Genomic DNA, 14,281 nt, shown 5'->3' on the forward strand with positions numbered 1-14,281 from the left:
AGAAAGTTCACATCAAACAATGTAGGAGTATCAGGATCATCCAGCACTTGCTTTTATTTAATGTAATTCATTGTTACAGACTAAAATGTGAACAATCATCACAATGTGGCATTCCCAGAGCATGCATTCAACAGCCTAAATAAAATGTTTTATGTACCATATTACTGTACCAACATTTAGTTGTATATAACAGCTTTTTGTAATTTTGCACAATTCCTACAGAAAACAAATATTTATATACTATAAGATAAGTTAAGCAGAGTAAATTCTTGCAAAGTAGTGTAGTGTTACCCAATTATTTTAGCATGTAAATTGACTAAAAAATTATCTGTTTTGAATAATGCAATTTCCATGTGAACAATTTTTTGAACATCAAGAGAATAGTTGCTACACATTTTGCAATGAACGGTTATCGGAGTCTCTGTACAAGCACTGCATTTTGCAATGAACGGTTATCTGAGTCTCTGTACAAGCACTGCACGGTTATCTGAGTCTCTGTACAAGCACTGCATTTTGCAACTTGGCATCTTCTATTGTTTCATTATCCACTCTGTACTCCTTATTTGGAAATGTTGTCATTAAAGCAAAGTTTTGACCAGCATATTGAGGACGTGATCTGTAATAATTTTACTACTTAAGAAAAACACTTTTAAAATATGGTATTTGTGTTGCAAACAAACATGACAATAGAAGTGCAACTTTAATATGAATCATAATGTAAAATCAATTTTCATAATATACAAAGTTAATAAATAAAATTATATTTTATCTGCTACACTGTAGTATCTTCTTTCACTATATTATACCTACATTCGAAAATATTATTATACTGTAGTACATATTAACAATTTCTAATGAGAAAAAATAATAAAATTGTTGTGCCCTAAAATTACAATTTTCCATGTACTGTATAATAAAAAAACATCAATCTTATATAGCACTTACTACACAAAGCCTCTTAGCGCTTCACATTATTACCCAATCATCAAACACATCTGGAAACATACTCACACATGATGTTGCAGCCAGTAATTGGCTCAGTTGTGTTTTGATGAGGCAAATGTAAGTAAAGTATCTTGCCTAAAGAAATACAAACAATGCTTTGGATTTTGGATCTCGCACTCAATAGTCCAACACACTGCACCACACACCGTGGTCAGGTTTAAGTATTTTTAAATTTCATAGCCATCCTCATCACCAAAACCCAGAAATTCTATAGAACCATCATCTCTATCATCAAATAAAAGAAGTGTTAGATCATTTTTCATATCTTTTTTGGGTTGTGGGTGCTGTGAAAATTCTCTACAAACTATCACTTTGCTGGCCTCTGAACCATCTAATGCATTTGAAATTCCACACTTTAAAAACATCTTTTTAATTTTTTCTTCCGATACAGATTTCCAGGCTTCACTAACCCAGTTTATTACTTGACATCTTGATGGAGTCATCATAATTGCATCAGTTGCCTTTTCTTTATTAGCCAAAACCCATGTTTTCCAAAGTTTATCCAACTTATTTGTGAATGCCATGTTTACACAAGCATCCATCATTCTAGAAATAGAAGTACAGCCACCAGGTATACAAACTGTTGCAATGTTGGCATCTTCCAACAACTTGCATGTTGTAGTTGCATTGTAAGAATTAGGCCTATCCAATATCACTAACAAAGGTAGACTTTCATCAAACTCTCTTAAAGCATCAAGTCTACTAAGCAACCACTTACTTTGAATGTGTCCATTAGAAGAAGCTCCTACTCTAACATTAGCAGGCAAGCAAAAGTCCGGCTTAATTGAGGGAGGAATATCTCCATTTTGTTTTTTGAAAATAATACATGCAGGTAGTTTGCAGCCATCAGCACATACACACAAACAAACTGAAAATCCCCTTTTCTGTATTGTCAGTTTTTCATTATCATTGCTTGCTTCTATCAGCTCTTTACCTTCACCTCCATCAACATGTTGTAATACTTGTGTTGATAACTCCTTTTTATTAGCATGTATAAATTCATCTCTGATGTTACCAACATGTATTAACTCATTTCTGCCATCATCTGTGGACAACACTTTGATTAAACCTTCATTTCCAGATGTAGTTAACACTTTCATTAAATCTTCACTACTTGTTGGTTCAAATTGTAGTAAATCTTCATCAACATCTATTAATGGCATCTGTATTAATTCTCCATCAGTTGCACTTGCTATTGTCTGCTTTACTTTCTGTTCCTGTGAGCTTTCAATCATACTATTAAAACGAACAACAATTTGGTGCATATTTACAATTTGATGTGTGGATAAATGTAGATTCTTCCGCTTTTTAATGATTGTTCTTTGAAATAGTAACATTTCTTCCTGAGAATCATCTGTACAATGTTCATTAGATCCTGATTGCATTGTAACATTGGATCGGGTCTTCCATCTCTTCAACCAGCCATTTGATGCAGTGAAATTATTAATATTCAGTTCCTTAGATATTTCAAAGGCTTTTTTCTGTAGCATAGAATTAGTTACTACTATTTCATTACTACGCTGTTGCTCCAAGAACACTAGTAGTTTTTGGTCCATTTCGCAACTCAGTGGTTTTTGACCACAACTTATCTTTTTCTTTTTCTTTAAACCTGATGAACCACAAAGAAGAAGCAACTCTTGGTAATTTCGGTCCCACTCACGGATACATTTTCTGTCACATCCAAAAAGCATAGCTGTTGACGCTTGGCTTGAATTATTTTCTCGATGCCACTGTATAATATCAACCTTTTCTTGCATTGTCCAAGACTTCCTTTTGACAGGAACATGCTCTAATTTGTCTTTGTTATGTCTTTTAGGTGACTTTTTTTCTTTATTTTTGGCCAAATTTTCCTCAGAGAACATCTTTTTCCCATTCATCTTTCTGTACTCAGTTAAGAAAATCAATTCTTATACTTTCACCAAGGAAACTGATAAGGGGAATTCTATTCCTGTTTAGCTGTAAGCTATTAATATCAGCGAATGGCAAATAGTGAAGTAGCACAGTGAACAATATATTTCATATTACGCTACAACTCAAATTTGTTTGTAGAATGAAAAAACTAACAATAATCCTCCTCATCAAATATTAAGTATCTTACTATCAATAATTGACAATGGTCATTGCAGATACAACAAAAAAACAACTTGCAGAACTACCTAACTTCAATCTCTAAATAGCGAGCTAACGAATTGTGTTCAAGTAACCCTTTTACACTGCCAGGAAATATGCAAATGTAACACAGATCAGCAACAATCAAATGAGAAATTGGTGGCCAGTATAAAATTGACTGAATGAAAGTGGCTAATGAAGCAAAATGCATTTAGCGTCAAATTAACTTGATGCATGCCCATGTTCGCAATATACCGTACACAGTCGTTCTTTAGATATAAATCCGATTTGTTGGCATTAAAACAAATTGTAGTAGACTGGAAATATTGTACCTTTAGCAGGTGTAAAGAAATAGTATTATAAGATTAAAAATCACATTTTAAAAGACAATTTGTCCAGATTTGTTTTCAGTTCAGGAGTGTGAAAGGGGTATAGTATACTGTACGATAATTTAAATATTAGGTTTAGCAGTTAATGTGTTTACATTCTCAATTCAATGTACAGTAAAAATACCAATGCTGTTATAGTGATAGATGTTATACACAGTTAAATATTATTTATTTTCATTATGATATTGAAGATGTATTGTTTGCAAAACACACACAAAAATAATGAATAAAAACAAACTTTAAATAGGCCATTTAAATAAAATAAATACACGCAGAAAAAAAACACCACAAAATAAAGATTTTGCTTCTAAAAAATACCGGTGTCTGGAAGCCTGTTGATTATATTTGTCTTGAAGTTACAGTTTATTGGGTAAATACTTTAACAAAACTTTTGTAACAAATATTTTTATGCGACAATACATCTTTAATAATACTATGTTCATACCTATCTATATCGATCAAATAAATAATAGTTCACAATACAACTCAATCAATAGTGGCAAATGACATACACAGTGCAACACTATAATTACAACACTTAATTGGCTTATCAAAATGATTTCAAGAGGTCTAGTTTAGCAGTTCCTTGTCAATGAACGAAACTAAGCCATAAACCCTAATATTAATTTATTTTCATTAATAATTAAAAGTATATAACAGTATATAATATTTAATAATTCAGTAAAGGATACGCAACAATGAAATTTCTGATATTTCCTAATGTGTGAGTATTATTGAACTTCCCAACAAGTCTGTTGAACAAATTAAACAAACACTTTATTAGTTTAATTAATTAGTCATCATCTGATAATTCAATGGTTTATTAAAAATAAGTGGCATTGCAGAAAAATCTGAATTGCAAATTTACATTCAAATATAAAAAGTATAAAAATGTATATAAAATACTAGCAATTATACCCGCCCCAGGGTGGGTGTCAAAATTAGTTTAAAGCCTTCTCAGTACATACACCCGCTGCCAGTATCCTCCTATACTCACCAACTCCTCCACCTCTCTCCAATAACACCCCACACTCTTTTTAAAAAACAAATTCTTCCCAGTAAAAATTTAAATTCAACTTTAGCTTCAAAATGAAAGGGGTATACATAGTTATGATAGGCCTAAAACAGTATAAATGAATAGGTGTCATATTGGCTTAAAATATCTAATTTTGATACTGCAGCCCCGGCCTTCTTATCTCCTCTCACCATCCCAGCCAAAATCAACAAACCTTAACTTTTCCCAGTACAATTTCAATTATGTTGTACTATTTCCTCCAAATTCCAGTATCTCCACCCTTCCCCCTTCCAACATGATGTGTTTAAGACGTGTGTTAAGCCATTACTCCCAACCCATAACCCCTCAGTGGCAGTTTTCAAACGTAGTTTGTACATTACATTTTGCTATTGATTTTTGTTTTTCGTACCTTCTGTAGTAGATTCCATTCATTTTGATGAACTTTAATTGCAAAATAACGACAAACGTGCACGTTAAAATTTAATAATCGTGTGCTAAAAAATGTAAGTAATTTAATGCAAATTTGTGCAAAAATATACCTGTTTTAATCGGTTATAGCTCCCCCATTTTTTAAATTTTATTATGGAAGCCAATCAATTCATGTAAAATGTATATCTACTAAAATTTCTCTCTTTCTCTTTCTTTCTCTCTCTCTTTTTTTAAAAGATGGCCTCGTATTTTTATCTACAGATGCTATACTGTATATAACATAAAACGTGTATTCCGTAAATACTTTATGCTTTATGACACAAAATAGGTACAATTCATCACTGTAAACATATTTAATTCATGTCATAGGATGGCACAATAATTGTCGCCCTTTATATTTGAACATGTTGCGTTTGTGCGGATAACCCTAAATCGTCAAAGTGACAGTTCAAATCAGGTATTACGAAAGCCAGGCAACTGAAACTGCTAATTCTGTTTTTTCCAACAATTCCTCATCTTGTAGATTTAATTATTAATTAATTAATCAAGATCATGTAAACAATCTAAAAATCGATCTCCAAAAATTCTGTTGCCAAATCGAATGTTCAATGTTGTTATTAATTTTAAAATAGGTGGCGCTGTTGGATTCCGTGTTCAGAATCACAGTAATTTTTTTCTATATGCGAAAAGAATTTGTTAAAAAAAAAATAGAGAAAAAGTACAATTTAATGATCGTTAAATAGTGAGTATTATATAACACCTATATAAATTCCTGTCATTTGATTGGACGAATGTGGGTCACATGGCGTGCAATAGTACGCACTATTCAACGATCGTTAAATAGTACTTTTTGAAACATTTTTGTGTACGAAAAAAAAACGTCTAGATGTTATATAAAACAAATAATGAATGTTTTGTATTCGTGTAATGGTACAAATAATGGCACTTGGTGAATGATGAAAGGTTATATCAACTCGGCTTTGCCTCGTTGATATAACCTTTCATCATTCACCTCGTGCCATTATTTGTACCATTGCACTCATAAACATTCATTATTTGTATACTATTGCACACCACGTGACCCACAATCTTCCAATCAAATGACAGGAACTTATTTAGATGTTATATAATATGGCATATGGAAGACTCACAATGTAGATTTATGTATGTTGCATACACATTTGTGTATCGGACGTTGTCTAGTAAGGCCATGGATTATATTAAACCTAGTTCAGAGATCAACCACGGATTAACAAATGCTCTTTGTGATGCAACAATGATTTTGACACTGGCAATGAACAAACATGACCATGATCAGCAGCTACGATGAACAATACTTCTCGATATATCACATGATTTAGATTCTGGTCAAGCTGTCAGCTGAATTAAACTGTCTGACATTACAAACCCTGTGAAGCCATGAGTTTGGACAATTTTACTAAAGTAAAAAAATATATTGGTGTTTGATATTACCTAGATCCATCAGCTAATCTTAACTGGATACTCGTGTGTGGTTGAGATGTGTCTACTTGTATTGCTTGTTGGCCTACAGATCCTGAGCTTGATGAAGCTGCACTGCTGGCCGTAGCTATCACATTTGGTGCTGGACTATTAACAATGAATAAAGAGAATGAACAGACTGATTTACAACACACATTTTAAAAGGGCTGCAAAATGTACCAACTAAACCAATATAATTAAAAGAGGATTATTAAACTATGATTGAATTACATTTTTTTAAATTACATTTTGATAAATATATTAAGAATTTAATTCACATTTTTATCAATTTGCAATTAAATGTGATGGTGTACAACACTTATGAAAATGACACTAAAAAGACATGGAATTAAGAATTTGTTTTTGTTTTTACTCTTCCCACCTTTTGAATATAATGAATGTTTTTTTCATAGTTTATATTCAAATATGAGTGACTTTTCTGTACCTTCCTAGCAAATTACCGACACCAGAAAATGCTTTGACTTTGGGCTTAGGAGCTGTATACTCCTCTTCTCTATGATCTTCCATATCTAGGTGAACTTCACCACCCCTTGCCTGTTGTAAAAGTTCATGTGGTATTTCCCTATTTAAAAAGAAAATTAAGAAATATTGTTAAATCAAATGTGATTAAATATGTAAAAAATGTGTGAAAACTTTAAACTCAATGAAAAATAATTGGGGTTTTTTCATAATTGTTATATACTGTATTCATGTCATTTAATAACCAATCACACTGTTCACCTGCCTGCCATCCAACCTCCTCCTCCTGCCACCCCTTTGCTGCTGGCTATCAGGATTGTTGTACATCATGAAATTAATGAGGCAACATTCAAAAGCCAGTTTATTATTCCTATTTTGCAATCAATCATGGACACACATATTTAAATACTGAAATTTATAATTACTGAACTGAAATTCATATTACTGAACAGGATCAACAATTTAATAAATATAACTAAACAACAATAAACCCTTTCTTGTACTTGTCCTAGATCTGTGGTGTCCACTAATAGGAGGTTCAGCTGTAAATCTGACAAAAAAAACTATACCCTTTGCTTATACTTCCAAGGAATGTTGCATTTTTTTTATCTTTGTAATCACGCAACTCTTCATCGTTGATGGTAAATCCATTTTTCCAAAGCTTAACTTTACAGTGCATTTCTTTTTCTTCTTTTTTCAATTTTTGTCCATGTACAGTTTGACTTGGTTTATCTTCTGTGTCTCCTAATCTGTAGCCTACTCCAGCAAAATTCCTTGGTTTTGAAGCCATGATAGGATTGCTACCAGCAGATACTTCCTCTGCACCATGTCTGTGACATTTTAAATAGTAAAAACATTATAGTTCAAACTGTGAAATATTTACTTTAAATCACTGTTAGTGTTTAATAGAATACAATTATTGTAAACCTTTATTCAACTAATCTGTGGCTGCCATCTTGAATTGAATATGGAAAAGTAGCCCATACAAAGGCAGAACACAGATATACTCTTCTGCCCAACTTAATTGTACTGAACATTTTAAAACTAGAAAAATGGTAATTTAATAATGTCTTACTCTTTAGCTTTTTTAAAAAGGTTGTCTACTATTTCACTTGTTTTCTTCTTTTTTGGTCCAACAACCTGCTGTCCACTGAAGCCAAAGTGCACAAATATATTATTGACAACAGTATCCAAAAACACACCCACATAAAAAAAATACATTCTTTATATTATAATTGAACAACAATTTATTATTAATCATCAAATTATTATTAACTTAAATTAAATAATAACTCATACCCTGATGAGACATTTTGGTCACGGAAGGCCGCCGAAGGAAGCATTTCGCGAGTTTGAATAAATTTAGTGAAAACATTTTATTTGCACACTACAAACTGTTTCATGAAGGTGAAAAAAATTGCTAGGCTCTGATAAAATAGATATAAAGTGCAATATTCACAGGAAGAGACTAACTAAAAGTTTTGTGGTTAATTACGATAAAAAGAGAAAAACAAGGCACTAGCTAAGTAGCTCAAATGTCCTCTCGTGTACGGTCTTAGGCCTAGCTTATAATACCTACTGTAGGCTTAGTTTTGTAGGCCTAGCTTGTAAACATAAATTAATCAGACCTTGATTTAAAAGGAGCGCCATGGCGCTGACGCTCCTTGGCGCTCCTGAAAACGATCAAAGGAGCGCCTAAAATAGCGCTCCCCAACCTGTTACAGTGCGTCATAAAAATATATATAATGATAAGAATATTAACCCCGAATACAACACACTGTCTATATATAGTCGCGCAAACGATCTTTGTTATGGCTACCCCCGATAGGCTAGGCGCGGCTACGATCTTTGATGTTGCGAGAAAAATATCGTAAACAATTCATTCTAAATATAGTATCAGAACGTTCAGTCGGTCGCTCAAAAAGACTGCCGACAGAAGACCGTAATTATACAGACCTGGTTTTTTTGGTCACATGGCATGAAACGCGATACTCTATGCTTTACCGCAACATCTTTTTTTAACTCAGTACGAGAGGGTGGCTGCCAACGATAAACAGTAATTAAGATCGTGATCGTGTACCTGGATTTTGTGTCACATGACATGAAACATAATACTCTCTGATCTTAACTGCTCACATGTTTTCCCCTCCAAAATCTGGTCGGGCCTTTTATACACATGTCGTAATCATTTTAAAAGGCTTAAGCCTTTATGTTAAATAAATATTAAATAATATGGAATATATATTTATTTTGCATATATTTTGCTGGTGTCCTAGCCTAGGCTAGGTGTCGTTGTTTATAATTCGCTAACCCAAGGTAGGATTAAATAATTTATAGTGTAGGCCGCCGAAACAAGACTAGATAGCCTCGACTCTCTCTCTGCGTGAGCTGCTGAGGTCCACGGACCCGATGTCGTCTCGTCGGCGGATTTCCGTCCAAATTAGGATAACCGATGCGTAGGCCTAGCTAGGGTGGCTACAAAAATTGATGTCTACTATCTTTAGATAGGATTTTAATTAGAAAACAATACATTGTTTGTTTGCATTGTCCATGCTTCTAAATAAAGGCGATGACAATGGTGTTTACTAACCCTACGAACCACCCTACGATCGACGCGTAGATAATTATCATAACAATACATCGTAGACTACGTTCAGAGAACAATGACCTACGATGAATTTTACGTGCGAGAGTACCATTTCCGGCCATCTAGAGGTGTCATTTATCAAAATTCGGCTCGCCACAGGCCCAACCATGGTGGGCCTGTGCCTCGGGTACTTAATCAAAATAATGGCTCTCCTCAACATATTGAGGAGAGCCATTAGGAGCTCTCCTCTTATATTTATAAATCAAGGTCTGAATTAATATTAATATATTTTAATAAGACACTGTACCTATGATCTGATCCACCTGCATAAAAGCGTTGTCCTTCATCTTCATCATCAGTGTTTTGGTTTTTCTTCATATCATTGACTGTCACAACCCTGCAATTAAAAACATGAAACTTCTAAGGACTGTTTATGTTGCAAGTTAGTTTAGCGTTTAAAAAAAACACAAATTGTCGTGTCAGCAAAAACAAATTACAGTTAAAAACATGCAATCGATTGGATGTTAGAACTCATTTAACCAGTTATGCTGGCTGTTATGGGTCAACTACTATAGTACTTTGGAAACCCTCAGACCCAATTAGTCAATTCTAGAAGTGATAACTTAGATTCTGTTAATATCACAAACATGCCATTTTAACAAAAACATCAATTTTAGTGGATGATGACTTTGGGCATTTGACATAATTCACAATTTACATTTAGGTTGTTGCAAAAAGCAGATAAAAATCAATTTAGCAAAAATTGTGTATAAACAATACACAAATCTATTTGGCAAATAAATTGTTATTTGATGTTATGCAGCAGACGTAATTATATATTATCATGTTTATTTGATAATTCTAATTCCCATAATCATCCAATAAAATGACAGGAATCTATTCAGGTGTTATATATTAGGATTTAGTAAATTGAAGCTGATGTACCTATTTGACTTGGGTCTTGAAGTTGTTGGATTTGATACAGGAGGAGTAGCATCTACAATGTCAGGTTGTGGACGTTGAGTAGCGGCTGATTCATCGACAACGTCCATTGATGTATCATCTTCTTCATAAAAACTTCCAAGCGCAACCTATATAATTATTAAAGCAACATTCTTTATTATAGAGAAATCATATTAACATAAATATTAGTAACCATTAGTGATCTTTATCATCAAGTCTTTTTTATTTTGTATCAAATCAACCAATATTCTGAAAATTTAGTTTTACATTGTTTAAGCACCCAATTCCAAGTTGTTTTAAAATATAGCCGATTGAAGACAGGGTACAATGATCTTCAGAATTTGCAAAAAATGAGTATTTGAATATTCTGCACTTCAAGATACAAAGCTGTAAATTGGTATCTAGGGTCACTTATTACCAAATAATGCTCTGATCTCAAAATATATGTATTTCATATACTTTTCTATTTAATTGCTACCGAAAACTTTTATATTACTTAAAATTATGATAATATTTTGTATACTAAAAGTATGTACAGTATGTATAACAGTATTTACAGTCATATAAAAAATAATTATAAAGTTCTGTTTTACATAATTGAATTTTTTTATTTGTATTCTATTTGAAGTTTGGAATGTCAAAATGTGATTTCTATCTGTAGGTAGCTTGTACTGCCGTCCTCCATGCCCTTATACAACCAGGCCCGTAGCCAGAATGGGTCCAGGGGCTGAAGGCCTGGAAGCTTTGGCTCTCAGAGCATACTGACCTTAAATTTTGTGTTTTTTTCGCATGTGATGTGAAAAAATCTGGGCAAAAAGATTGAATTGAACGTGATATTGTGCGTCCAGAAAAGCCTGGCCAAAGCACGCGATTGATCAGTCAATTTTTCTGTCATAATATTTATAACCATCATCTCAATCTCACGCTCAGCAGTGACTTTGACATCGGACACAAATTACAAATCACAAAATATAATTCTTGCCTCTTGTACAAAAATTAAGTTTTTTAGACAAGCAGTTTTTGATAAAATACAATTTTAGTTACTTGTTACTTTAAGACTGCTCACCAACTTTTGACATTTCTGTCCTATCTTTTATCATTCCAAGTCTAAAAATAATTTTAAAATGTGGTCCAGAATTGGAACCGTGGTCCCAATTGCCTCCAAAATCACATATCTATCTGTATTTTGGGAAGATCTTTTTGGTCGGAGTTCACAAATTTTGGAAAAACTAATTTTTTACTAGATCGGCTGGACATTCGCTATATTATGTTTCGAAGTTGACCTAGGCATATATACTAGTTTAATTGATGTTCACCCTGTAGTGCCATTGTGTCTTTACCGTGGGAAATTTATATTTATATTCGCCGTCGAGTAGATAAAAACACGCACAAAGAAAACGATTAAGATTAAAAAACAATTTATTTATATACGCAGCTGGTGAATGTTTTTTAACTGGGTAATCTCTCCCATATAGGCCTAACTATCTATTGGGCCTACTAGCCTAGGAGGCCTAGGCCCTAGTTAGGCCTACTACTACCAGGCCTAGCCTAGGCCCTAGGCCTACACTTGTTTGTCAGTTTTTTGTTATTGATTTCCGGTGTATTTTTGGATTTTCCGATGTTAAAACATACTTCTCCACTTTCATTTCATGGGCTGTTTAGGAGGACTCTTATTAATATTATCTAGGTAGCTAGGCCTACCTATGCATTTTACTCCCAGTGTAGAGGTAGCTACACATCGTGGGTAAGTGGATTCTTAAAAGAGGCCTCTACACTCTAGGCCTAGGCCTAGGAGTAGTAGGCTAGCCGGCTCGCTTGCTTTCATACCTGTAATTGCCATCCTGATGATTCGAGGTAAAACTCGGCCCTCATTGAATCTACACCAGTGATATTAGCGAACTCGGTAATCATGTGCTTATTCTCTTCACTTGCCATAATTGGTGCCTTAAATACCTCCTGAAAGTAGTGAATTTAAATGGAGAAATCGCTACCACTTATTAGGCTACAACTAGCTAGGCCTCCTACAGCTAGCTACACATTTCATCATTTTAACAAAACAGATCCGGCCAAACCGTACCAAAGATTGTATAGCGCCGCCGCCGACCACCGATGATATGGAACAAGAATAATAAAACAAGAAATATTTCTTACAAATAAAAAAATATTTTTTATTTCAAATGTTTTTGAATGTGTCATTTTATTTTATTTTATAGTTATTTTACCTGAAAAAAAATGTAATTTAAAGGAACAAATACTTAAATTGTCTGTCAGACAATGGTTTTTGGGCCCGATTTTGGGTTTCTTTTCTCGTTTTATATGTGAATAAATATTAATTATTCATTATTATTATTTTTTTGTTACAGAAGTGAATACTCAATTTCTGTCACTTTAGTTAATTTTATTGCTAAGTTGAAGTCTGGGGGTCACTTCATCACCCTAGATATTTAAAGTGTGAAGTATCCTATTACAAACACAAACTTTAATGGACTGTTTCGATAATAATTCAATGAATATCTGACAGTAAATTACAGTCAAAAGTCATAAATACCAGAAATGCTTTGGGATTTGTAATTTTAGCATGACATGTCCTAATAGACTATTTTCCCAGACGTTTTTTTGGGTCTACAGTAGCAGCTGGAAATCTATAAAATAATTATAGTGGAGTTGCCATTTTCGCAAAACTGTCATCCTTAGAACTATAACTGCTGCTTGCTTTAGCTTCTGATTGAGTAGTCCAAATGGGACGTAGCGGGCTAGAGCAGCAGCGTGAAATAAGTCACAAAATAAACATGAGTATTCATTAGTCATATTCATAAGGTGTGACGTAAGAATTGATCTAACTACAATTAACAAATGCAAACGCTTTCTGTCGACCCGTCTGTGTAGTCGAATACTACAGTATTTGCATTATATTTCTTGAATAATAGTAAATATATACATTTTTAATTTGATTTTGAAGAAATATTCATTTATTTTTATTATTTGAATGGGTACCAGAACCAGAATGAGTAGTCAATTAATTTCCTCTCGACATTCACTAAGAATTTAGAAAAAAAACTTATTTGCCACTCAAATTTCAGAATTAGCATCATGAAACTGATCTTATCAAGGGCATTCATACACTTACATATATATATATATATATATATATATATATATATATATATATATATATATATAAATCCAAAGGCAAATTACTGAAAAAAATGACAATGCTGTGGGTATCAGTGGCTGGATCTCAATGGAGATACAAAAATAAAAAGCGAAAAGCTATTATCAAAACGATAAAGTAAACAGCCAGAAAAGTTAGCAGAGCTTTCGGTCAATACTAGCCCTTCATCAGTGCAAGTGAAGGAATTATATATATATATATATATATATATATATATATATATATATATATATATATATAAAATTAATTAATTAAATTTCAGTATATCACCGGGCGGTTTAGAATTAATGTTCTTTGCCTACTGATCGGTTTATATATATATATATATATAAATGTCCTCGTGAATAAAAATACTGAAAGATGAGGGCGTATCAATTTGATCTCTGTTTCGCGTGCGTACAACTGAGGACTAGTGCTGTTCCGCCGTACCACGCCGAGAATGTTAAAGAGTTGTTATCCAATCAAGTTCGAACAATACCATGAAAGCCCCAGTGGTCTAATGGTTAGGACATCTGCATATCAAGCAGGCGGTCCGAGTTCGAGTCTCGGTTGGGGCGACTTTTTCTCATTCTCACAGATTTCCTCATCTTTATCGTTTCAAATTAATTAATTAAATTTCAGTATATCACCGT

General features: G+C 33.2%; 1 protein-coding gene across 1 annotated transcript; it reads right to left on the reverse strand.

Moving 5' to 3' along the window:
• Window positions 1–28: 28 nt before the first annotated feature.
• Window positions 29–12,538, reverse strand: LOC140055611 (NSFL1 cofactor p47-like). Its single transcript, XM_072100949.1, has 9 exons — window positions 12,305–12,538; window positions 10,460–10,605; window positions 9,822–9,911; window positions 8,003–8,077; window positions 7,497–7,757; window positions 6,893–7,030; window positions 6,421–6,555; window positions 4,196–4,255; window positions 29–616 (listed from the first exon to the last, which is right to left on the reverse strand). Exons 1-9 carry the CDS (start codon window positions 12,410–12,412, stop codon window positions 484–486), a joined length of 1,146 nt encoding a protein of 381 aa, XP_071957050.1. The 5' UTR covers window positions 12,413–12,538; the 3' UTR covers window positions 29–483.
• Between the last annotated feature and the right edge of the window lie 1,743 nt (window positions 12,539–14,281).

This window comes from Antedon mediterranea, chromosome 7 (genome assembly GCF_964355755.1).
Source record: "Antedon mediterranea chromosome 7, ecAntMedi1.1, whole genome shotgun sequence".
NCBI classification, from domain to species: domain Eukaryota; kingdom Metazoa; phylum Echinodermata; class Crinoidea; order Comatulida; family Antedonidae; genus Antedon; species Antedon mediterranea.

Coding starts and splice junctions, on each gene's coding strand:
- LOC140055611 (XM_072100949.1), bottom strand. CDS start 12,412: ATGGCAAGTGAAGAGAATAAGCACATGATTACCGAGTTCGCTAATATC. Junction 7,758..8,002: donor CTTTTTAAAAAAGCTAAAGA/GTAAGACATTAT, acceptor AAAATGTCACAG/ACATGGTGCAGAGGAAGTAT. Junction 6,556..6,892: donor GTCGGTAATTTGCTAGGAAG/GTACAGAAAAGT, acceptor CATTGTTAATAG/TCCAGCACCAAATGTGATAG.